Consider the following 27,747-nt stretch of genomic DNA (forward strand, 5'->3'; position numbering starts at 1 on the left):
AATCAACTTCTTAATGAGTATTTTTTAGATTTAAGTCTAAAACAAGGACACACACACACACACACACACACACACACACATTTTTCAAATTCGATGAGGCAAATCGAAACGGGTGTATTTTTTATCAAAAAGTGTTCTGGGTAAAAGTAGTGGAATATGTAAGAAACAAACAGTGTGGAAATAGTGTGAGTGAGGAAATAAAGAGGTGGAGCAAACGAGACAAGGGAAAGAGAGATAGACAATCAGACAGACAGTAAGACATTGAAACAGTTAAGATTTAGTATATAGTGTATATGGTCGCCTGACCTTTACATTTATATGTTGATCTATCAAAAGTGCTCCAAGGAAGGAACAGTGGTGAACCGGCGACAGGGTCGTGGGCAGTCGAGGCTCATTGATGCACATGAGGAGCGAAGGCTGGTCGTGTGGTTCGATCCAACAGACGAGCTCCTGTAGCTCAAACTACTGAAGAAGTTTATGCTGGTAATGCTTGATGGGTCACGACTGTTTTGGCAGCAAAAGGTGACCAACACAATAATAGACAGGTGGTCATAATGTTATGCCTGATCAATGTGGAATGCCCTTCCAGAATAACGATGTCCCTGTGAAAAAGTTGGAGTAGAAGAACCAGTGTCCTGCACAATGCCTGGATTTCAAACCCACTCTAATGCTCCTGTAGCTGAATCTAAATGGAAAACCTTCTCAGACTTGAATTTATTCATATAGTAAAGTTAATTAATTCAAAATGAGATATTTTACACACACACACAATGCAAGTGTCCACAAACCTTTGGCCATATAATACATTTTTGAATAAAATACCTTAATGATATCAGACTAACAACCCTTTATATTTTCAGTTTGCCAATCATCATAAAGTGGTCCAGATGAGATCCACATATCCCACACTATCATGGGGAACGATTCAGTGAAACATTAGCTGATCTTCTGCCATTCCAAAGAGGACCAGGATATATTTTCAGAGTGTGAATCCTGTCAGAAATGTGTTTCCCTTTATTTAAGGCCTCAGTCAGCAGTTAGCTGTGATCTACAAATCCTCAAACTCAAGCACTTTCAGGTAAAAAGTCAAATGATTGACAGGCGAGTAGAGCCTTGTTCTGATTGGCTGCACGTTGATGATCCACATCTTGTAATTTCTCCTGATTATAGATCGGAGTTTCTCTTCAGGAAACCTTAACCGAATATTACAGAATAAAAAACACCACATTTTCCCAGCTGTAGGTTTTAAGCTCTGTGAGTGCATTAGGATCTTGAGAAGCGAACGCATTGTTACTCATCCAAACCTGTGAAAAGAGTGAGGAATTCAGCTACCACACACTACCTTGAAAGAAAGAAATTTAATACACCGTATTTAATAACCACAACAATAATGTAATGTATTCACGATTAATGAGCTACTAGCACTCGGGTTGCGTTCACTATGGTCCATGGTGCGCTATGCTAGCTCTGCATGGGGTTTCCTGTTCCCTGGAATTGCCAGCAGGCACGGCTCAAAGCTGAGCCCTGTGTCCGTCTAAGTGCAGATGTATGTACTGAAGTACTCGAGCTGATACGCTCGACTGTTTCGGTGGGTCTGAATGGACTAGGATCATGAAAAAGTTCGAGATGAATATCAACTACTCCAACATTGCTTTTCTGAACACACGCTGGCGTATGCTGCAGATGAATGTTCAGCGATATGTTGTGAGAGTCGTATTACACACAACGAGGCTCTGTGTTACCTGGGCCTGCTGCAGGAAATGAGCTTTAGTAATACTCGTGTTTGCTTGCAGCTCTGTTTAAACAAAACGGCCTTCTCTTGGCTCGGGATTCATTACAGTGCGCGGTGTGTTAACCGCGCCGCCTCGGGCTACGGGAGTGTTTCAGAGAAGCAGCGACTCGCTTTTCACGTGAGCACGACTCGCGTTCATCCTTCATATAATAAAAGAGACATTAAAAAAAAGGACATAAAAACTGTAGCATTGGGGACTGTATACATCATGGTGGCAGACAAATAATAAAGTGTTCTTTTTTTTAGATTTTATAAACAACAATAACATGAGACAATAGTTTTGTTTTTGGACGGTCTTCTGAGAACAGAGTCTGTTTACTGCACCGTAGCGTTCTCTGTGGTGTTACTGTGGCACTTTGCCGGCGTTTAGAGAAGGCGGTAGAGAAAACAGGGCATCCCTGAATACACCTCGCTCGCTTCACTGACGGAAGGAGGGAGCTTGTGAGAGAAACCGGATTTTTATTGGCCGGATGGAGTGCCATTATTCAGAGTGAGGATCTGCCTGTGCTGTGTTTTCCGGTTCTTTGGGGTTGTTCTTGTGTGTTTTGTGTTACATTCCGTTTCGGGTACCAGGCGGACATCTGTAAATGTGTATATATGTTTATGTTTATGTGTGTGTGTGTGTGTGTGTGTATGTGTAAGTCTTAGGGTCTCAGGGCAGATCAGTCTGTGTCAGTGATCTGAGCGAGCGTCTCTAGTCCAGCGGCTCCTGTTTTATCCTGAGGGGCGTGTTCATGTTTTGGCTCCGCCTGTCCTCACGACACAAGACGTACTCGCTGAACTGGGAGGAATCGACTCCGCCCCCGCACGACGCCGCCACGCTGAAGCCCTTCTGGAACAAACGCTCCAGCACCTGCAGGGAAGGGAGGGTAAACAAAAACAAAAAAAAAAGTTATAAATAGAAATTTATATGACACCATTATAACTTGAAAAGTCGAGACATGGCCTGGCCTACCCAGTAGTCGTAAAGAATGGTGGTCAGTATGGTGTTAGTGTACTGTAATATGTTACTAATTGGTTACTAATTTGTTAATTTACCAAATTACAGTACATCATTTAGCAAAACAGAGAAATGTACAGTACAGTACTGTATAAAGTTTACAGTATATATGTATGTGGCATCAATTTGTTTCAGTGGCTGGCAACGTAGATAAAAAGAAGAGAGACAAGAGCTAACATTGCGCTTTGAAACAAAACCAGAAAGAAATCGGCGCTCTAACAGTAAGACGTCTCAATGCGCACATCCTGGCAGCATCACATCGTAACGTTTGGAGGTTAAAATGCCGCCCGAAAATTTTAACATTCATCATCGAAAAATCGAAAAATCGTAAGTCGGATCATTGGGACTCTGGGACTACCTGTGCTTTTTGACAAAGTCAATGTCCAATTTAAAACAAACCCGATCCTAGCTAGCTGAAGATCGTCACATATAACCCTAATACTGTATGAAGTTACTGGAAGAAATACACAGTTTTTCCCAGTTGACTGACCCTTGTGACCCTCTTCAACTCTTCAATCTGTGGCCATTTATCATGATTAGTCCTTGGAGTGAAAAACATTACAGCAGAAACTATAGCAGAAATAAGAACCTAAATCCGAACATATGGAAATGTGTTCCCATCGTGGCCTTTCATCCGTTTTCAAACATTCGACGGAAAATACAAATTACTCGAACGCAATGCGGCGGCTAATCGGAGACACTGTGGAGCAGAGCGTTCGTGTCCGATGTCATTTATGTTTGGATTAAATTCCTGCCAGCCCTTTAAGTGGCTCCGGATAAAAGAATCCACAAAATAAATAAATGTAAATGTTTTGCAGTCTTGTCTTGCTTTTCAGGAATGGCAACCCTGAGTATGCGCCAAATCTTTCGCTAATTTGATTTACAGCGTGGATGAGAGGAGTCGAGTCAGCATGCAGCCAGATGAGAATGCGAGGTTTGTGAATGATGAGGAATGAACGAGTGGGAGTAAATCCTCCCCCTAATCCCACAGGATCGGATACAGCAGATCAACACATGTATGTGTATTGTTCAGCAATGGGAGCTTAAAAACCACACAATGTTGGCTATTAGACAAAGCAGGAAAGTGAAGAGGGGTTTGGGCTCCTAAAATGTGGAACACACTTGATATATAATATATGAACCTATTACATTGGCTTTGTTAGTAATCAAACAATAACCAATCATGGAAAGTTTCTAGTCCTTCTCACTGACATGATGATTCAGACCCTTTATTTTGTACTTTTGCAGAAGCAGCAGGTTTATCCCTTCGCTAAGCTTTGTACACACTGATTTTTAAAGATTCTTCCATCCTTCATAGCAGATCCTCTCAGATTTGATGGGCAGATAATTGATGGTCTATACTATTGGTGGACAAAGTACACAAAGCATGTAGTCGAGTTAAAGTAGAGCTCCTCTTGGTAAAATGTGACTCAGTTAAAAGTAAAAGTGTCCCTTTAAACTTTCACCTGAGTAAAAGTAAAAAATGTAAGTATCAAAGTACTGTGATGTATTATGGCTAGAATGTTCCAATTATCATTTTTAATCGCAATACTCTTTACTTAATCAACTCAGTTCATGTGGAAAGGTTCACAGCAATCTATTAATAAAATGATATTAATGAGTCAAACACTGATTAAAATCTATTAAAATGATCATGAGCCCAAAACCTCTTTTTAACGTTCGAGTCAGGAGTTTCTCCATCATTTATTCCTCTTAAATCTTCTGCTTGCTGATGATCTGATGCTCTGATGCTGAACTTGGTGATAAGTAGATACACCAAGCGCCAATCAAAACAAGTTTAAAATGGAGTGAGCGCTCGACCCTGATTGGTGGATCGCTGTGTGTTTGAGCAGTTAAGTTTTAATCCTCATAAATAAAAATGAACGACTGATTTTTCAAAATGTACTGAAAAGTAAGATATTAGATTTTGAAATGTAGTGAAGTTGAAGTAAAATTTTCCCCAAATGGAAATACTTCAGTAAAGTACAGATACATTATACAGATACTACTTAGGTACTGTAACGAAATACATTTACTTTCTTACTGTCCAGCACTGGTCTATACACACATATTCTCTGTAATTAAAGGCTAGACATTGTCTAGACAATTCAAGGACCTGTCCAGAAGCCATTGTGTTACCAGATTGCATCAGGTTGTTGTCATGCTGCAAGGTGTAACATTCAGGTTTTTATCTCGCCGTATTAGACTATACTTTATACTATATACTATACTTTATCAGCACTTGAAGTTCAGTGTAGTTAAACAACTTCAAATTTGGTCTCATTAAACCAATACAGAATTCTTACTGAACTGCCTACTAAACTCAAAACGGCTTCTCTCTAGACACTGTACCATAAAGGCCAGATTGATGGATCACCTCTGGGATTGTTCTATTTCCAAGCAGGTTCTCCCATTTCTGTGAAGAACTTTCAAAGCTCTATTTTGGTTTTAATTAAGCTCCCTGACCAAAGACCTGATTTTGGTGGATCAGCATCTCCAAGAAGTGTCCTTTTGGGTTACTAACTTCCTCCATGCCAGGATGATAGCATCAACTCTGCTCCTGGGAGCTCCCAAAACTTTAGAAGTAATTGAATACCCTTGCCAAGGTCTAGGTCTTGAATTACTGGGGGCTATGAAGACTGAATGTCATGGCTTGGCTTTGGTGCGACATGGACTGTGAATTGTGGGATCTCTCACACACACACACACACACACACACACACACACACACACACACACACACAGGAATGTGCCTTTCTAAATCATATTTAATCAATTGAATTTGCTACAGGTGGCCTCAAGTCAAGTTCTAGAGACATCTCAGGATAATCAAAGCAAACAGGATTGCCTTCAGCCAGAGGTCTAAATATTAATCTAAATCAAGGATTAGTTTCTGTTTTTTTTTTAAATATGATTTTAAATTAACTTGCACAAATTCTGCTTTTTGTTTGGTTGTTTGCATTAGTGTGTGTAGATCAACAGCAAAAAAGTAAATGTATCCATCACAAACCCACTAAAGCACAGACAAATGCCTATCAATATAATTTTACACTGTTATACTGGCTGAAACTTGGGTTAGGATTTGGAGTGATGTGGTAAATAATTCACTCAGAACATCTACACGGAAAAGTCTCCGACTCAGGCACTGCGTTTCCACTCGAAACGCTAATAGAAAATGACTGAGATGGAAATCGCGATTTCAAGTCCATTACTATTAGGAGTTTGTTTGTTTATTGTTTTGGCTGTTCAATTCTATGCCAAGATCAAGGTGAGTATGATGAGATGTTATAGCATTTTACAGAGTTTTGATTATGACAGAGTTCATATGGAGTTATATGATTCGGAAGTATTCTAGTATTTACTTTGGTGATAGATTTTGGGAGATTTTCTGAGGAGACAAGCTCTCTTTTGTTTTTACAGTTTTTCTTGGTTGCTTTGGAGCGTTTTCACGGATCATTCTTAATATTTGTGAATCAGCGAGTGCATTTCTCGAAACAATGCGTACAAACAGCACTACACAATGGATTTCATACAAAAGCCTGTACTTTTCTCAAAATCCTTAGTCCACCTCATAGAAGTATTTGTGTCAATGAACATCTCATTGCCATCAGAATAACAAGTCCTTCTGTCATTGTTTACAAACAAGATTGTTAAAATGTTTAATTTGTGACAGCACACGGTTTTAGTATTTCCTGATATAAACTACGGTTTGGATCACAATGATTGAAAATGCACGAGGATGAATATCTTCTGTACGGCGTTTATGAATCTCAACAGTACACATATTTATTTGATTGCATGTTTGATTTATACTGATTGGATTCATACTTTTTTTTCTGTACTGAAATGGTGTTCAATAATTTCTGGTTGTTTATTTTTAGACAATATAATTGTGTGTTTTGCTCTGTCGCATTTGAAGGTTCACGAGATTCACCTTTGACCTGTTTTAGAGAACTAGTTGATCATTGGTTGGTCTGATGCCGTAAACTCGCCTTTATTAGGGAAATTTAAGATTCAACTGCACAATTCATCAATTGAAGGGTTAAGATCTTTTCAGGTGAAACTAGTATAATATATTTTGATCAACATGATATAAACAATAATGTCAGAAACAGCAGGCACTTGTACACAATCAATTAAATGAATGTAAAAAAGCATTAGCATGTGCACCAGTGACTAAAGGATGTGGAGGTTGAACAAGTAGTTTTAAAAATGTCATTTCTGATCGGAGAAACGCTCCAAAGAAACTGAGAAAAGCTGGAAAGTTCAGCTCTGCTCTCCGTGTCTTTTTCTGTGAAGATTCTTTGCTCTCTCTGCTATTCTTTCTTTCTCTCACACACACACACACACAGTCTCTCTCGATCTTGCTGACAGAGACAGACTCTCTCTCCTCCACAGCAGACGGTTTATGCTGCGTTTAAATAGAGCAGTAATGATCCAACCTGTCCAAGCATCCTGCTCTCACAAATCTACACGCACACACAAGGACCAGTAACCGTTTTACACACATGTACACACTCAGTGTTGATTACTCCGGCGAACAAATCTGCCTAATTGTTTTTATTGCGTCTGGTACTGGAAACAATTGGAGTCGAGCGGAGACGAAGGCATGCTACTTCAAAACCAATTACGGAACACACAATGCAGACGAGCAACGCGGGACACAGTCGTGTGCAGTAGGGGTGGGTCATTTTGAACGAGTCTTTGATGTGACTCAGAAGAACGAGTCATCTCAAAAAGTGATTCCTGCATTTTCTACTGGACGCACATGTGCAAAGCATCACAAAATCTCTGTAGGTTATTTACAGGAAAAAGAACTGAGTAGTTTAACTTTTGACACGTTTTTTTAAATCACGTGACTCCTATAGATGATATAAAGGTGATTAAAGGACTGAAAAAACGAAATGATCTAAATGACTCGAAAAAGGATATGCTCATTTTTATGAAAGAGGTTCAAAGAACCAAGTCATTAATCATAATATTCTAGTCTGTGGATGTACAGTAAATTCAGATAAGGACTACTAACATCGTGACAAATGGAAGTCTCAGTCTTCAGTGTTCTAGAATATATATTACAGTTTTTCTTAGTTGCTTTGGAGCGTTTCTCAGATCACTAATGAAATTCTCAAAACGACTTGTTCAACCTCCACGTCTTTTATTCACTTGTGCACATCATAAAAACATTTTCTTGTTGCTTTGATTAAATTGCGAATGCTTTTGTACATTAATTTAATCGATTGTGTATGAGTGTCTGCTGTTTCCTACATTATCAGTTGTTTATGTTCATGATGATCAAAATATATTATACTGGTTTCGCATGAATAGTTTTAACCACGAAAAACATCTCAGCATCAGTTCATTGCGCAAGTCATTGAATGCAAAATGGTTAAACCAGTTATCATCTGTCATCTACAATTTATATTAAACTTTTTTTTTTTGGTAAATGTTTATTAAATTGATCATTTGTTCAAATGAATCTTGAATGTCATTAATGAAGGCGAGTTTACGGCATCAGATCAACCAATAATCAACCAGTTCTATAAAACAGGTCAAAGGTGAATCTCGTGAACCTTCAATTGGTGACAGACAGAGCAAAACACACAATTACAACTTCTGAAAATGAATGAACAACAAAGAAACAAAAAAACACTATTAGAGTACAGTAAAAGTGTGAATCCTTTCCAGTCTCTTGCAATCAAAATACTGAAAAAACTGTAATACAGACAGTTCTCTATGTTGTCATGACAGAACAGTGTTTGTTTACAAAATAAATGTATTATACAAACTAAAACCAAATTCATGCTAAAAAATATAATTTTGGAAATAACACAGTGTCCTTGTACTTAGGGATTGTATAATAAGAATAGTCTGCTTAGTTAGACACACACACACACACACACACACACACACCCCTCACAGTAGTAGTACTATTGTGTGTGTGTGCGTGTGTGTGTGTGGTGGAGCAAGTACAATGTCATCCACCTTTCTTAGTTCTAGTGTGTGTGCGTGTATATATATATACACGCACTAATCCAAAAAAATGCAGGGGAAGAATACACAGCATCAGTAGCAAGTAGAATGTCTCTCGCACATACACACACACACACACACACACACATGTACACCTACACTCGTACACACAAACACGCGTCTCCCCTTGGCATTTTTGGATTAGTGGACTGAGACATGGCCGTAAAGTCGCTTTAATCAGCAGTGCCTTAGCAGCCCAGAAAAAGGTGTGTGTGTGTGTGTGTGTGTGTGTGTGTGTGTGTCAGAGTCGTCAGGAGGGACATGCTTTCTCTCTCTCTAAGGCTGCGTTCCTGTCATGGTGATGGAGGAAAGATCGCATCCTCACTGATCCCCGTACTCAATCACAGTGATGTATGAAGCTGCTCACACAGTTCCAGCTTTGGGACACTGTCTCAACATATGTTAGTCCATCCTCACTTTTTCTTTATCCGTCGCTTCTTACACTCAATCTCTCTCTCGCTCTGGTTTCTTTCTTCACTTTTTCTGTTCCTCCTACAGATAATTCTCTCGGAGAAATATTATTCTGTCTCTCTTGAGCCGTAGTACTCTTGGCATGTTTCTATCTCTCTCTGTCTCTTAATGTCTGTCACGATATGTCTATCTATCTATCTATCTATCTATCTATCTATCTATCTATCTATCTATCTATCTATCTATCTATCTATCTGTCTGTCTGTCTGTCTGTCTGTCTGTCTGTCTGTCTGTCTGTCTGTCTGTCTGGATTGTGGACACCTGACCATATGAATATTATGTGCATTTTGAGCATCACTTTTTACCTCTACTCCTCTGGGCAGATGTTTCACTAGATGTTGGAGTGTGCTTGTGGAGATGTGTGCTTTTTCAGCCACAAGGGTGTAAGCAAAATCAGGTACTGATTTCGGTGTGGTAAAAAAAAAAGTCATCCCGAAGGTTTCCAATAGGGATTGGAGCTCAACAGCAGGAGATCCTCCATAAAGCATATCTTCATGGGGTTGACATTGTGCACATTGTCATGCAGGAACAGGTTTTGGGTCCCCTAGTTGAAGTGAAGAGATAATTGAATGCTACAGCACCCAAAGACCACCCACTTAAAATGACATTTTCATAGTATTTCATAGTATTCAGTATACTATGCAGTGGGCTTTTATTCATTTTGTTCAAAATAACCACCAGAACTAAGCATCCTGGATCATAGCTAAAAATACACTATGATGTACAAAAGTATTGGTACACCGGACTTTTCCAGCCATATGTGATGTAGATTCGAAAACAAATTACGCAAATTTTATTGAGGAAAGTAATACAAAACTCCAGTATTAGTATAAGTATTGTTCTCACATCAACTTAAATACATCCTCTTTCAAATGGTCACTGATGCTTAAGAACTGAAGCAATGAGTCATGATATCGGTTCATTCTTTTTGACCAACCCTGTAAACCTTTCTTTCGGCTACTCCCGTTAGGGGTCGCCACACGGGACCATCCGCGTGTTTGATTTAGCACGTTTTTACGCTGGATGCCCTTCCTAACGCAATCCTCCCCATTTATCCGGGCTTGGGACCGGCACTAAGGCTTGTGCAACCCTAATGGCTGGGGTTGGTTTCCTGACCAGGGATCGAACCCGGGCCGCAGCAGTGAGAGCGCTTTTTTGACCAACCCTGTATATTCCCCTAATTCAGAGGCACATGATTGTATAGGACGTTTATGGAAGCGGTAGCATTACATTTTCCCTTCAGCTGAACTAGCAGACCCAAACCTGTTACAGCATGGCAACACCACTGTGCACAATGCAAACTCCCTGAAAATCTGCTTTACATGGGTTGAATTGGGAAGAGGTAGGGAAGACACAGCCCAGTGTTTAAAATGTTGGACTTCTAAACAGAAGGTCATGAGTTGGAATCCCAGCACCACCAAGTTAGGCCCTTAAGCAGGGCCCTTAACCCTTAAAGTGCTCGGTTGTATAAGATAATTGTAAGTTGATATGAATATGGCCGTAAATGTAACTGTAATGTAAATGAGTGGAAGATCTCCTGCTATAGAGCTCAGGCCTTTTTACTTCACCTACATCACTACCTGACTTTACTTTCATCCCTGTGTCTGGTTGAGCACAAATCTCCACAAATCTAGTGGAACATCTTTGTGGAGTTATTTAACAGCAAATGGGGAATACATGTGGAATGGGATTTTCAAAAAGCAAATACAAATCTAAAGGTCAGGTGTCCACAGACTTTTGTGTGTATTGTGTATTTGCCAATATTGGTTTCTTTCACAGAAAAGTTTTAATCCATAAATGTAATGAATATTTTATTATGAAAAGTATCGAATTATTTAAGGGCCCAAAATTATGATCTGCAAACAATTTTAGAAACGACTGTCAGAGTGTTTGTCATCTGTGACACTGTGTGTGTGTGTGTGTGTGTGTTCTGTCATTACTGTGAATGGTGTACAACCTCCTCCTCGTCCTTTTAAGGAAAACTCAGAGACAAAGCGAGAAATGTTTGTTAGCTGATGTGGCCAATTAATTCTGTTACTCCCCATTTAAAAACCTATAAAAGGAGTGTGAAGTGGTTTAGGCTGTTTGAGAAATTGTAAGTATGGCATTAAAAAATGCAATACGTGTGTTTGAGTAGCTCGGGGCCGTGTGGTGCTAGAGTCTTTCTAAAACTGAGACGAGTGAGGGCTTTAAAAGGAGGGGTGTGTAAATTATGCATACCGTTTTTTTCTTCACTGGTTCTGTTCTTTCATTCTGTCTGTCTGTTTTTTTTTTTTTTTTAGATGTAGAAAAAAAACATGTCTGTGAAGGAAAACAAGCGTTTTGTGCACTGTATGTTTCCTTGGTCCTATACAAGTGTGTGTGTGGGGGGGTGTGTGTCTGTTGGGAAGGATGTGTGTGTGTTTGTCGCTAATCTGACGACTTTCCCTGGAGGTGTCCATCTCTCAGTCTTGCACTGAAAACAGTCAAGAGCTGATCGAGGCAAGGATGGATGGCTGAAGGGTGTGTGTGTGTGTGTGTGTGTGTGTGTATGGTGTCTCTAGTACATGAATGTTGTAGTAATGCAGTTTGCAGACACACCATATGTTGCTGTGTGTCTTCAGTTTGTAATCAGTCCAACACCACTCACACACACACGCACACACGCACACACACACACACACACACACACACACACACCTAACCTGCACATTTCCAGCTTTACAAGTAACCAATGGTTTCCTAAATCTCACAGAGTTTCTGTAAATCCAGGTCTACACGTTATTGCATTTCTGAAGTCTGAATGTCACTATGACTAAAATTCTAACTAAATTCACTCTACTGCATTTGAAGCTGTGGTGCCAAACGCAAATGCACATAATAAATGATAAAGATTTCCACAGGAATTAATTCTTTACAGACACAAATGCAAAATACCTGACAAATAGACGAGACAAACATACAACTGATAAACAAAGACAGTTAACTAGAAATGCTAATATCACCCAGATATGAGCAGGACAGAAATGACACATTGTGGTGCTCATCGTTTCTCAAAACTTGCTCATTTACACTGAAATGTCTGAAAACATAAAAATACAAGGTTTAATGATGAATAAACAGCCCATTTTGTTCAATACATTTGAAATTGTAGCTGTAGCCACATTTGTGCTTTTGTAGGAACGTTAATATTCCTCGCATCGAGCGAAACGCGAATGCGCCTAAACAATAATAAAACACCTGAGAAAGCAGGTGTCTGCTGTACAGACCTAACAGACTTTATCCCAGGAGCACAAACGATGCTCAGACATGCCACCTGCCTCTCGAGCCTCCTCCCGTATGGACCGTATGATGCGTGGCAGCAACATCATGCGTGGTGCGTGTTGTCAATCTCGTCAGTGGTACAGCACGTGTTTGGTTGTGTGTAAAGACTAGGCGTGGATGTGGTGCTGGTGGTGGGGCTGTGATACCTGTACGGAGTTGAGCCTGCAGTAGCCGTTAAGAGGGAAGCGGATGACGTGGGTGGGGTCCTGGTTCCAGCCGGCGTTGACCGAGTTGCACATGACGTCTCCTGTCTCGGGGAAGATCTCCTCAATGAGGATCTTCTCCCCGCTGAGCGCGATTCTCTCGCCGAGGTCAGGTGTCACGCGCACCACCAGACACTCGCATGGCTGAGCCGAGCGTCGCTGATCGCGCTCCTGCTTCCAGCGCTCCAGCTCCTTCAGCATGGGGGTAAGCTGGTAATACCGTGCCTCCTCATACAGCAGGTTAAAGTCCTGCAAAGACAGAGAGGGGAACAAGAGGAACAGATATAACATAAAAAAGGAGCACTGATTTTTATCCAAAACATCTTTGCTTGCTTTTTTGATGGATGCCAACATGCCTATGTGAATCTGGTCTAACGGTGGTGCGCTCTGCATTCCTGAATCCCAGACATGTGACCCCCTCCCACATCCCCCTGTCTATCCTCGGGGCATTTAGCCAGGAGTGATTTGCCCCTCCTGCTCCTGTCTTTAATTTCCCATGAGTCCAGATAGCAGCATTCCCATGCAGTGTCTATGAGCAATGCTCAGGTCTGACACAAACAAACGATCCAGCGAGGAAATAGAAGGCAAATAAAGAAAGATGACATATTGAAAAAAAGGGTTCGAAACTTACATTTCATTTATTCCTTTTTCTTTTTTGTTATACGTGATATGTTGCGTTTCTCTATTAATTTATTAATATTGCACAAATAATTGAGTTCGAATTGCGTGGTTCATGTGAAGGGAAAATCTCATAAAGCTTATCATAAAGGCTTTAGGGATCATCATAAAGCTTCCTGGAGAGAATTATGTCATTTTTTTATAGGACTTATTGTTTGGACATATGCAATGGGTAAAAATTAATTTTGTCCAAAAAAATGGCCCTAACGTTAGTGTGTTAAAAACACACTATATGTACAAAAGTATTGGGACACCAGCCGTATGTGGTTCCTCCACAAATTGTTCAGGTTGGAGGTAAACTATTGTACAGGATGTCTTTGGATGTGGTAGCATTAAATTTTTTCCTTCACTGTTCCAGCATCAGTGAAGATATGGGTTGGAGTGGAAGATCTTGAGTGGCCTGCTATAGAGCTCTAAACCCTATTGAACACATTTGGCATGAATGTGAACGCTGACTGCACCCCAGTCCTCCTCACCTTATCTTCATCAGTACCTGACTTTACTAACACCCTTGTGGCCGAATGAGCACTAATCTCTACAAATCTAGTGGAACATCTTTCCAGAAGAGTGGAGGTTAATATAACAGCAAATGGAGACTAAATGTGGAATGGGATTTTCAAAAAGCAAATACTAATCTTATGGTCTAAAAGGTGTCCATGAACTTATAGACATTTTAATAGTTGCATTTCTCTAAATTAAAATGTAAATAAATTAATTCAGAGAGAGAGAGAGAGAAAGAGAGATAAGATGCACTGTTTAATCTGCTGAGGCTAATGTACACTGTTCAATAAACCCAGTGTTGTGACCTGATCTCCTTGTCAGTGTCCTAAATGCAAAAACTAATCGGCAGAACAAAGACAACAACCCACGATTGTGCCATACTTTATAAAGAATAAATATAATTATTAGTAGATGCGCTATACTTGTTATTGTATAAAAACTGACCAATCATTTGTGACCAATATTTTTTATGTAGATTGATTTCTCCTCAATAAACTGCTTCTCGAGCACGTTTTCTCAGCACAACTTCTTCTATTTGAATATGACGTATCCACACTATTGAGGCCTGCAACAGACCATGCGTTAGAAGTCAGAAGGCTCTTAAGTAAATTCATGATTTGCTGTCTGTCTGAACCAAAGAAATAAAATTGTGAAATATCTTTACCATATTGCTTAGCATCATCTTTTTTCTATTGAATCATATTGCATCGGTAGCTACTTCATGTGTATCTGTAATGTATTTTATCTTTGGCTCTGCATCGAGATATGATTCGCATTGGTCTCAGTTTTGGAGATGCACATCCCAAGTCTGCAGCTAATGAGATTGTAGATGCTGTTTCACTTTGCTTTCTAGTCAGGCAGTGATACTGTAGATTTTAGAAAGTGTCTTTTTGTACGTTTCACTTGAACGACAGCATCAAAGTGCCGGGGTCTATGTTTTTATGTCTATGTAGGGTCTATGTGCTTCTTTTCTAGGTTTTGCCTCAATCTACAGCCTCACTATTCTACATAAAATCTGATTTAGGGCCCGAGTAAATCACCTCCTTCCAACACAAACCTCATAACACAGACCAGAGAATGACTCTGAAACTTTCATTCAAAGATTCCATTCAGGCAGAGTATTTGCGCGCCATAATAATGAGGCAGCCAGATATTGAGAGTAAAAGGGAAAGAGCGAGGCAGAGAAAGCAGCAGAAGAATACAGGAGTACACCAAAGGGAGACTGAGAGCCAAAGTGTTATTTTCCAAGAGATCTTCTGGCAGCATGATGACACTGCAGTAAAGCCCTCTGGCTGGGGGGAGATTTCAAGTGCAAATCTGTCTTTTACTTTTGTAAATGAGGTAACACCACAGCAAGAGCTCCGAAACAGATCAGAACGTTTGCACTGTTCATGCCCATGAGTTATACTTCAGCCTCTGCCTCATACTGTTGCCATTTTAATAACAAAGCTGAAGCCACCCTTTAACCACTCTGACGTTCTGAGCATCACTTAATCCAGTCAGTCTTACTTTAGACCAATGGGAAGGAATACCCTAAGCTTCGTGTTCTGCTGAGGTGTCAATCCAAGAACATATTTCACTGCTTTAAAAAAAAAAATCAAGATTGAGATTCAGCTGCATAAACCAGTGCTAAAACCTGAGACACCATCTCAGTTATTTTTTAGCTGAACAGCTAATTTATAGATATACACAGATCAGGCATAACATTATGACCACCTGCCTAATATTGTGTTGGTTCACCTTTTGCTGTCAAAACAGTCGTGACCCTTCGACCATGAACAGCATGAACTTCTTCAGCAATTTGAGCTACAGGAGCTCGTTTGTTGGATCAGACCACCATGTACATAAATTAACCTTGGCTGCCCATGTACTCTGTCATCCGTTCACCACTGGTCCTTCCTTGGACCACTTTTGATAGATACTGTCCACTGCAGACTGGGAACAGCCCACAAGAGCTGCAGTTTGAAGATGCTCTAACCCAGACGTCTAGACATCACAAATTGGCCCTCGTCAAACTCGCTCACATCCTTACGCTTGCCCATTTTTCCTGCTTCTGACACACCAACTTTACGCACAAAATGTTTACTTGCTGGCTAATATATCTCACCCACTAACAGAAGAGATATGAAGACAAAGCATGATGAAGAGATAATCAGTGTTGTTCACTGCACTGGTCATAATGTTATGCCTGATCGATGTAAAAAATGAAAGAGGTAAAGTAAATAGAAAAGAGAGAGAAAAAACATCCAGAATGTGTGTGAGAGAATAAGAGAGTGAGAATGAAGAAAAAGAAGAAAGGCGAGGAACATGAAAGAGCATACGAAGAGAAGACAGACAGAACTTAAAAGCGCAGTAAGAAGTTCTCCTACGGCCGAACGTATGACACGATGGACACAAACGATACAAAAATCTTCTCATATGCATAGAAATCTGTCTACTGCAGTGTGCACAAAAACAACACGTCAAGTGTTACTCACAAGACGTGTTCTACTAAACAGTCTTGTGTAGAACCTGCTGCTAATAACAAACAGATCAAGGCATGAAAGAAGATGACGAGTTCCTTACATGCTTCTGCCAAATAGTACTCAACCAAAAATTCAATACCACCACAAAACCCAAACCTGACAGCAAAATAGCTTCAAGAAATGATTACAAATGGAGGCGTAAATGTGCTACGAGGGGCTTTTAATTTTACAGGTATAAAAATGGATGCTAGCCACACATAGTAGCAAGTGTGTGCTATTACTGATAGGCAGGGCACAAGTCATAGGCACATGTCACGGGCCAGTACAGAGACCAGTTAATCAAAATGGCAGACAACAGTGTTAGAGCATGAAACAGTATGTGGTGAGGAAGTTTCTTGTGAATGAGCGCTCCTCTTTACAGAAGGCTTCAAACAAAGCAAACTCCAGGAAGATATGAACTTGAAAATCCCATATAGACCTTTGACCTCCTCAACCCCCACTAAACACCTGCGGACTGAACTGGAACACCACTTGCTCTCCAAACTAATTGATCCACCATCATTACCTGATCTAGTTTTGCTGCTATATAAATAAAAGTATCTCCACAGGCATGCTCCAGAACCGAACAGAAAGCCTTCCCAATAGTGAAGGTTACCAGTGAAGGAATCTGGAATGGGATTTTCAACATGTGTGTGTGATGAACAGGTGTCATTACGAACTTCCTACCCTGCCAACTAAATCTCAGAAATCTCTCCGATCTCTCCAAATAATACTCAAAATCAGATTTAAAATCTTCTTAGTAAGAAAGTCAGACTGATGGTGAGGGCAGTGGAGATTGGAGATGGATTGGCGTGATATAAGATCACATTCTTGTGCGTTATTTTGCCTGCGCCACAGCTATTTAACGGGTTTTACAAACCAACAGTAAGTATATATTTATGCTTTAACTCAAATGACTGTTCTTTAGCTAACGTTGTAGTTAAATTCCACATTACGAGGACACCACCTTCAACATGCTAAAATGGAGTAAATGCGAGTGATTGCTGCAGATTACAGATCATTACAGAGTACTTAGAATATAATCATACTTTCCAATCAAATGAGAAAGATAAGCATGGTGGACTATATACTGTTCTGGAATCAGTGGAACATCGCCTGATTTCCAACATTGGTACATCATCGGTACATCATTGGTACATCTTTCATGAATCACATCAACCTTAGTGATGGAGATGCACATCTCTAATGCCTTGAAATTAGATGCCGGACCTAAACTTTAAGTGTACTGATGGCATTACATACCTGTGACAAAGATAGACAAAAACTTGGCACTTTCTCACTCCGAATCTGAATCTCAATTATTTTATTGTCCATTCATTCATTTGAAATTGACCTTTATAGCAAGAAAGATGTTATTGGCTTTTGTTTTTTATTCTGGGAATGGCATTCTTTTGGATTTTAAAAAAAATCAAGTCTCACTGTACCTTCAGCTATTGGTATCAGCCAGTGATTTTCATCTTCGTCTCTCTCAGTGAAACATTTGGCAACTGAAGGAAGACTGATCACAGTTCTGTCTGTACTTAAATTGTTTTACAAAGAATGACAACATCTTATACTGAAGTTATGAAGATTCTAACTCAGGTTAAACAGCAGTGTGTTCTACACTTGATGTTTTCAAGCAGCACATTTTGGTTGGTTAAAATGAAAAACTGGAAGAGCTGTTTATTGATATGTAGAGGTCACACTGGACTTTCTTACTATTCCTTGGCACAAAAATAGCCACCAACAAATGTTTTTTGTGGTAAAACTTCAGCTTTTTTTCAGGCTTTTTTTTCTTAATGCTTCAGGGAATTGGTACCTCCGTGGTGAAGCCTCTGAATTACTGATCAGAAGGTCGGGGGTTCAAGCGTCAGTATTGCTGGTGCCCTTAAGCAAGGCCCTTAACACTTTGTGCTCCAGGGGTGGTGTATCATGCCCGACCCTGTACTCCTAACATCACTGGGATATGCGAAGAAACAATTTCACTGAGCTGGAAAGTACATGTGACAAGTAAAAACCACCTTTAAACCTCTGATGATTATTACTCCTACTCAGCTATGCAGGTTTCGGCCCAGTCCTACTACACAGACATCATTTAGTAACGTGAACACAGAAAAACAGAGGTAAGGTTAATCTACACTGGGCCGCTTTTCTTGTGATGCATCGGCAGAAAGCTCGGCTTTGACATCCGGTTCATAACATCTTTATTTGAAGCCTGAAGATTCTATTTTCTCTCCCGAGAGCTTTCTCCACTTAAATCCACATGAAGCCTCTATTTTGTCAGCGTACTTGTTGTGGACGCTTCATACACTGGTTCTTGTGTAATGTGCAGGCAGCTGTGTGTGAAGCCTGGCCATGTGGAGCAGTTTCCTCATGCGTAGAGCAATATAGGAGCCAGGTGTGTGCAGCCTTCCTGAGGTAATCCGAGATAACATGGCTGTGTGTTTATGCATGTGTGTGTGTGGGGGGGGGAGGACAGGAGAGTCCACGGTCTACATTATTCATAACACATCATTGGTACATGTTTTTGTTCCTGTCGTGGATCTCTGGCCGTTTTGATGACAAAAGCCGACAGAAAGAATGAAACGAATACATGAGGCGTGATAACGAGATTGGAATGAGAGAAAAATGATGGGTTGTCATTTTAAAAATACCACATTAATATGTCAAATATGTAAATATTTATATAATTCATTTTATATTTAAATGATAATTGTATAATTATTATTAGAACTTATGCCTCATTATTACTTTTTCTCTCCTGTTTTTTATTGTTCAATGTTAGATATTTATTATTTGCTTTAGTTTGCCTGAAGAATTAAAAATTTCATTGTCACTGACATCTGTACATATGACAAATAAAACTTAAAAACGGAACTTTTGCATATTGCCACCTAATACATAAGATCGTTCTGGAAAAAAGGTCAGTAGGAGGTACAGACCAATACAAAAACGCCTACTATTTTGACAGTCCAAAAAATATATGTTTTACAGTCCTATAACAAACTATCAGATCTAAAATGACAAAAAATGTAAATGATAATCAAAATAAAAAGCGTTAAAAAAATTACGTTTTACATTATACTGGAAATTTTATAAAATTGTATACAACATTTTTCAGGTTTTTGACTTCTACACTGCTCCACACTGTTCCTTTTATCTGTGGAGTTTTTACCGTAAAGTCTTCAGGCAACAGCAGCTTGCAGGTCCTGAGGAAGCTTAGGATGTAGCGGAAAATCTCTCCGTCCCTGTCGATGAAATAGTGCTGCTTCAGACTGTCCAGTACGATGGGCTCTGTGCCGTTAAAGAGACGACTGATCCTGAAAATTAAACCGTACACACACACACACACACACACACACACACACGCAAACAGGGTTAATGGAGTAAATCTGGCCTCCTTCAAATGCATGAAACAATTACCATTTATTTTTCCATTTTATTAGAAGTGAGCCAGAAGCGTATTAGCACTACGGGTTGAAAGGAGCGGCTCAAGGCACAATTCTGGAGCTGAGAGACTGGTTTGAAGTATTTCTCGTATTTCTCCATTTTTTTGTTGTTGTTGACAGAATAAGACAATGCTGCATTCTCTGGCAGAGGATAAAAAAGAGGGTCTGAGAGGAGGGCAGGTTTACTGTTTCACTACTTGGATGCCAATAAAATGAGTCATGCAAAAATATGTGGCACTTTAAATACAGTGATTATAAAGATGTTACTTTACGGCCACTGCACTATGCTATACGGACATTGGGACACCTGCATGCGTGACTTTAAACAAACTGTAAATTAAAGGGAAAAAAAGGCAAATAAAATTAAATAAAGCAATTATCACTGATACCGTTATATAAGTATTGGCACCCCACAATTCACTTTTTTGGCATCCGAATTCTGGATTTCATGTTTAAAAGAAATTCATGATTGTTTTTGATGCGTCTTTGGACCACGGGCCTAAAAACAGCGCCAAAGCATCGACGATCTGTCGCCCTATTCATGCAGATTCATTCGCTTTGTAGCCAAATTAGTCTGATGATGGTTTCACCTAACCGTAACGAACAATCTCCGTTATAAATCAGGGCTTCCATTTTGTTGGTTTCTTTCAGAAAGGGATTTTGTTCATTCAGCTTTCGGTTAAACCTCAAGACTTATCTTAACAAATCTGTGACTATTTTCTTTGCCATGTCCTTATCCTCCTCACTGTGAACTTTGGGGGGGGATATTTAAACATTCCAGACATTTGAACTCGTTTCATTACAGCCCTTTAATGGACTCTCAATGCTGATAACTAAATTTGAGCTGAACGTCGCTTCCTGACTGAGTTCCTGTCTGAAACCTCTCGTCTGTGGAGCTTGTGTTATCGCAGCACTGATGTAATCTCAGCCTGGTCAGCTGATTTCAAAAGGAATTGCACGAGAGTTTGAGCTCTTCCCGCGTGAGTGCTTGTCTCGGCTGGTTATGAAGCTAAACGGAGAGAGAGAGAGAGAGAGAGAGAGAGAGAGAGAGAGAGAGAGAGAGAGAGAGAGAGGGAACAAAGACATCAACGGGAGAGTCAATGCACACAGGTGTGTTTGCGCTGAAGCCTAAAGCTCAGAGATGAATGGAATTCAATTTCTATTACAGTCTGTCTCTCGCTTTAATGCTCAGCGGGTGTGGGAGGAATTGCACTACAAGGAGTATCTGTCCAATTCAGCAGCTTTAACAACATGAGATGGGTAGTGACCTTGTTTTAAAGGTACCCCTCCTTCTCTTTCACTACAGCTGACAAGGCAAGATTTTGTAGCCGGTAAGAGATACGGCAAGCTTATTGTGCAGATCACACACACACACACACACACACACACACACACACACATAGAAAGAGGAAGAAAAAAACAGAGAACCTCACTCAGGCTGTTTTTTTTTATTATGTACAGTGTAAATACATAAAGGCTAGGGAGCTCGGAGTGTGCATTACTGCATGTACATATTTAGATACAGCCTTTATGCTGAAAAAAGTCTATACTTGATAGAATATTGGGTGCCACCAGATGGAGATTTCGGACCTTCAAAAAGAAGATGCCGACCTCCTGAGGCATCTAAAGCTTCAGTTGGATCCCGCTTAATGAAGATTTCAGAAATTCGCTTAATCAGCAAAAGTAAAATCACTCAAAATAACATTCTACATATGCTGTTTCTCCATCATTGGACAATTAATGATTTTTGGCATAGAGGAGATGGTGTTGAATCCAATAATGATCTCAGATGTTGCGCTCAGGAGCACCTGATTCCACAACTCTAGAAAACTGTAGAAACTGTAGAAACTGTAGAAAAGACATGACTCGTAATCATTAGGGTTGCAAAGGAGTGGAAGATTTTAGGTAAATTTTCAACAACTTTCCAGGGAAACTTCATCTGGGGATTTTTGGAAATTCTCCAAATAAAACTGGAATTTATGGGAATTCATTAAAATTTGTTGAAATGTAAATAGACTCTATAACATACAAATATAAATATATACATCTCGTTTGGTCACGGGCTGAATAATGCAAACTAATACAGATAATAAAAACACATATTTGATTTTGATTTGTCGCACAGTAGCTTACACACGGCACAACAGAGGTTTAAACATACGTGTATGTAATATTTACTTAATTAACATGAATACTCACCAAGACGGAAATTTTTTGAAATTCTGAAGATTTTAGAAATGCTGTGTGTGTGTTATGTGTTAGAGGAATGTATAATGCATGTAGGGGGCGTGGCCTTAGTGGTCCTGCAGTAAGTGCGCTGTGTGGACGTGATTGATGAATTGTAGGTACACTTTTTTTTCTCCAACTACCTGCAATTTTGTCAATTCCCAGTTAATTCTCATAAATTCCCATGGAAAGTTTTCAGTCTTGAAAATTCCTGGAGTTTTGCAACCCTTAAAAAACACCCACTCATGATATTTGCTCATTGGGGATAAATACACATACATTTAAATATAAGTGAATTTGGTTGTATAATTCTGTAAAGCTGCTTTCAGAGAATACCCGTGTAGCCTTGTTTTTAACAAAACATACGAACTCTTACTCATTATTCATTGCACAGGATGTTACATTATTACCTCCTTGTTTGTGAATAACTCGTTTTTATACATGCTCGTTTAAAATGCACATCCTTCTAAACGTGCTGGTTTAATCCTGAGCTCGGGTTTCTGTGACTCGGTCGCTCCTCGTAATTTCCTCTGTGTTCTCTGGTTTCCTCTTTCGCCCCAAAAACATGTCAGGTGGCTGGACTTGATGTGCCCCGGGGTACAATAGTTGCACAGCCATAACCTGGCATCCGTCTAGGGGGCGTGTTACATTTATTCACTGCGATTTATTTACTGTGACTGGGATAAAAAGGCTTTCCGAAATGAATGAATGTACAAAGCATAATTCCAAATATCATGGAAATATGACGCTATAGATTTAAATGTAAATATCCTCAAACACACACACACACACACACACACACACACACACACTAATGCTGTAAGCTTGTACGTGTTTCCTCTTTATCTCTGCGTCTGACTAAAGCTCTCAGCAGGAGCCGGCCTTTGCTTGTCCCCTCTGATTCTCTGTATGTCTACACCTCACCCTCTCCCTCTTTCCTTTCTTCATTTGCTGCTGTGTCTCTCTCTTTCTCTCTTTCTGTCCCCTTCTTTTTTTTTTTTTTGCCCTCCTCTGGAAATCGATGCAAAATGCTTTATAAAAAACCAATACTCATCTCCCTGTTGTGCCTCGGGTCTTCCTTTCTCATATGCTCTTGCAATTCTTCCAGCTAGAATTTCACCATGCGCCTCCGGGCCAACTCTGTTTTTCATCTCCACTTGTATTTTTTTTTTTTTTTTTTTAAAAAGCAATTAAAATGCTGCCTGTTTTTCTTTCCTTTCCCTTCCCGACCTCTCTCTGTCTCCACGTTTTGCCCTTTCTCTCTCTTTTTTCTTGCTTGCTGTCTGTCTGTGTACATGTATATGTATCTTACATTCTGTGTCGCTGTTTTCTACACTTCCTTTTTACTAAATCAGCACCTTCTGCCTTGAGTATCTGATCAAATTCTTTTTAGGCTTTTTTTCCCCCTGTTGTTAGTGATAGACCGAGAGAGAGAAAGAGAGAGAGAGAGAGAGAGAGAGAGAGAAGAGTGGGAAAGGAAGATGCACCACTCTATAAATATAGTGACCTGGTGTGAGAGGTGAAGAGAATTGAGTGAACATACAGTTGGTCCCTATTAATGTGTGTGTGAGGGTCCGTGATTGACTCTGAGGTGTAGTTTGGGAAAGCTGGGGCGCTCACACGTGCACACACTCAACACACAATAAGCAACACACTTTGTCATTGTAATAATTACTTTCTAATCCGAAGTGGGGTTTTTTTTGGTATTTTTGAATAGAAAGCTTTCTCCGAATCAGGCATAAACCTTTTTATTTATTTATTTATTTTTTAACTTTCTAACAAAAACTAAAATTAATATTATGTAGAATCGATAATAAATAAATATTTGTGTATAATTCAAATATAAAAAAATGAAAACAAAATGACAACTAAATGTGCAAAAAAAGTTCATTTCTAAAAGAAACCAAATAGAAATCGATGTGTGGGTTATAATGCAGATCTTGTGATAAAGAGCGGGAAACTAACTTCTACTGAACCTATTAGATATTAGATATTTAGTTCCCGTCTGATTATTTTGCACCATAACCTCAACCTCAAAGGTTTGCTACGTGCCAAAAAAACGTCTCCACGACCTGCGCTGATGTTCTCACCACCTCTTAGCGAATTGGAAAATTTTCTCCATGTGACAATCAGATCCAAATATGGGTTCCATGTACGAGTCGTTGCTTTTCTCATGATTTTGTGACATTGTGTCTTCTGTTATTGAGACGCAGACTGCATTGAGACTTGCTGGATATTTCTGTGCTACAGTATGTATAACTAGATTTGAAATTCCCCTTATGTATTCTACATATACTGTATTATACAAACTTTCATATATCTACATATGTATTTCATGTTATTTGAGCATGTTATCTTCTTATAAATAAATAAGTATAAATAAGTACATAAATAGATAAATAAGTAAGTACATAAATTACTCTCACCCCTGTACATATGAACCCACACCCTCATTTAACATATTACTAATTATTAATTAATTACTAACTCTGGTTTCTTTTTTTTATACTGCTGCCATTGTTGTGCATGCTTTTAAGTTCAATAATAATAATAATAATAATAATAATAATAATAATAAACACTCAAAGTGCGAGACGGAAACGAAACAAACTTGTGATCCGCCACTTAAAACGTTCCTGAGGGAACTCAGATTTTTAACTGTGTTCCGCAAGTAAAAAGGATTGCATTCACTACACGTGTACCGGACCCAAAGACCTGTACCGAAAAATTGTAAACAGGCCACTTATGCACTTAGATACTAACTGCATATTATTGGCTCTGCACAATGACAAAAAAGTTGAACTGAATCTAATATGACACATGCGATGCTCCTTCAAACTTGTCCAGAACTAATCCAAGACTCTTGTTTTGGATGTCCAGCATGGGCTCCACGCAATAGTTACAGTACTGATGGTGCGTAATATGGTTGATAATTAGCGCACAATCCGCCTTCCTACTTTTAAACATTGGTTTCACCTCCAAACTTTTTCAACGATGAGACTTCACTATTAAACCTCAGATCTGAGATCAAACTTTTCTCTCTCTCCGGAGAGACTGATTGAGTAAATACCCATAAGCCGAGCTGAGCCGAGCTGAGCCGAGCTGAGCCGAGCCGAGCTGAGCTGAGCCGAACCGAGCTGAGTGGTGCCTCATGTTCATTAGCTCTGATTCTCTTTAAGCTCCTGTCTGTTGTGTGTAACTGATGCGTGTCAGAAGCGCGAGGCCCAACCCTTCCGGCGCTCTCCATCAATGTTTCATGGCCCCTGTCTCTTCGCGCGGCCGCGAGAGAGCAAGACGGATGCCACGCCATTACTTACTGCACTAACTTTCTCTTCCCTCACTGCATTATTAACAGATCAATCTATTAAAAGACATCATCAGCTTAAAAGTCCTTTAACCTTGTTCTTAGCTGTCGCCCGCCCCCTCGGCGATTTCCTTAACCGCCTGTGTGCCGGAGTCGGGATGCAGGAGGAGATTGTGTAGGAGTGAAATAAAGCAGATGTGCCAAAAAAAACAAACAAACAAAAAATTCACCATAAGAGCTTCTTCGTTATTCAAAATCGCAACGGAAATATTTCTACTAATGCTAATGATTGGAAATTTCATTTTGATCACATTTTAGTTGATATATCAATACGCTGAGCAGTTAAGCAGTAAACGCTCTTACCTAGTACATTATATATTAATACAAAGTGACACATCTTGTTAGTTGCAACAACATGTCACAATTAATAACCAGAGCCAGATTCAATGCCCGCGATTTTTTTTTATTCTTAATAAAAGCTAGGCGATTTAGTCAAGGATTGGGAACATGAACGCAAGAATCCGGCAAGGGAGAGGTAATAAATAAATATGAAAGTGCCTAGATAAAACAAGCCTTCAGCGTTATTCCTCAGGAGTATAAATGAAGCATCGTTTGATTTACTAAAACAGCTTGACAGTAGCAAAAAACGAAACAGTGGTTCGACGTTGACTCCTGTCTCATCGACTTTCTATCAGGACTCACAAGTTTCCTTGCTTTTTCACACCTCGAAATTCCAGCAGCTGGAATCGATCTGCTTGCTTACAGATGTGGGGAGCCACGAAGAGCTGTTACTCTAACTTCGGTTCATCCTATTGTTATAGTTATGCTGCATTTGGTGATGAATTGTTACTATCAGGGTTGATGTACTATGACTTGTACTTTTATCCCCTAGTTGCTGATACGTCGACTTTTTAATGGCATTTGACATCGAAATTCCACAGTTAAAACCCATAAAAAATACCAAAGATTTCCACATAATACAATAATGTGTCGAAATACAAGCAGGACAAATAAATACATTTATATGAAATGACACAATGAATTCAGAAACGATGAAATAATAAACCTGCGTACTATTAAGGATGGATATTTTGGACATTTTATTCAGCTGGATGTCTCATTTCGGCCAGAATCTGTCTAAGACTAAATAAGTTGGACAATATAATTGATCATATATGGATTGGCAATAACATATTGTAAAAAAAAAAATAAAGAAAAAAGAAAAAGAAAATAAAGTTTCGAGACCTAAACGTTAGTAATATGTCTAAACTGTTTTTCCTAAATGCTTTGAAGCGAAAAAAAACCCGCAGAAATCCCTCATTTAAATCCATCGTTTCTGTTTAGAAGACTTTGGCGTATCTATTGTATCTTTGTAAATATACGATTGTAATTGGCATGGCCTTGCGCCACGCATAATGAGGCACACAGGAGAGCGCTGTGGCTCCAGTGCGAGTGTTTGTTGGCAGTAATTACCGTACACCACTTGGCATGCGTAATAAGAACGATGGAAGAAGAGGATCAAGTCGAATCAATTTTTTGTCGTCCTATGCATATACAGTGGGATGTAATACTGTGCCTCGAGGATTTACGAGAGAAAGAGAGAAGACTCTGCGTAAGTGTGCAAAAAAAAAAAAATGCAGCATGATAAATAATAAATGGTTATTTAGAGCAAACTGACACACCGAATCATATTGATGTACTCAACATTGCGATAGTACCTCAATAATTTATCTGTCTAGACAATAGAGGAGAGTGTGAGTAAATATACAGTACATCTACACAGAAGAAGCAGGATGATCTGAAGGATGTGATAATACGACAGATAATGCAAAACGTCCTACCTGGAGTCGGGGTACTTGGTGAGCGTGGCCAAGCTGCTCGTGTACATGTGCCCCCCCACGTCGATGTGCACGGGAGCGTTGGCTTTGGTGAGCTGGGCGGGCAGCGGGATGCCCTGCGCTGCCAGGGGAGAGACCGGCGAGCGGGTCAGAGACAAGCGAGACATGCTCCGTCCTTCCTGGAAACAGACAAACGGGAAAGCCATGGAGAGAGAGCGCGTTCTCAGAGTCTCCGCGCCGGCACGTCAGGGTCTCGCAGCTTTTTTTGCGTCTTCCTCGCCCTTTATCAGCTCGCTTCCTCATCTGCCCCGCCGCGTATTTAGCTTACAAATTATTGCCAAGGCTCTAATTAAGTGTGTTTGTGTCGTCTTTTCGCCGGCGCAGCCCGAGGACACAATGGAAACATGTTTATTAGCGATGCGGAGGCACGGACGCTAAGGTGTTTGCC

The 27,747-nt window shown here is 39.8% G+C and overlaps 1 protein-coding gene across 4 annotated transcripts in view; it reads right to left on the bottom strand.

Annotated features, from left to right (window-relative positions):
• Positions 1–1,343: 1,343 nt before the first annotated feature.
• LOC124396170 (BTB/POZ domain-containing protein kctd15) overlaps positions 1,344–27,747 on the bottom strand; it is a 30,948-nt gene continuing 4,544 nt past the window's right edge. For 2 of the 4 annotated variants that reach the window (XM_046865201.1, XM_046865200.1), the window contains exons 2-5: positions 27,303–27,478; positions 19,658–19,802; positions 12,743–13,048; positions 1,344–2,645 (exon numbers count right to left, since the gene is read on the bottom strand). In XM_046865201.1, the coding sequence (XP_046721157.1) occupies positions 2,487–2,645; positions 12,743–13,048; positions 19,658–19,802; positions 27,303–27,466 (774 nt within the window). In that variant the 5' untranslated portion in view covers positions 27,467–27,478 and the 3' untranslated portion in view covers positions 1,344–2,486. Of the gene's footprint in view, positions 2,646–12,742; positions 13,049–19,657; positions 19,803–27,302 lie in introns of all 4 variants that reach the window. The other 2 variants (XM_046865199.1, XM_046865197.1) reach the window with 1 other exon arrangement.

The sequence above is a fragment of the Silurus meridionalis genome, chromosome 13 (genome assembly GCF_014805685.1).
Source record: "Silurus meridionalis isolate SWU-2019-XX chromosome 13, ASM1480568v1, whole genome shotgun sequence".
NCBI classification, from domain to species: Eukaryota; Metazoa; Chordata; class Actinopteri; order Siluriformes; family Siluridae; genus Silurus; species Silurus meridionalis.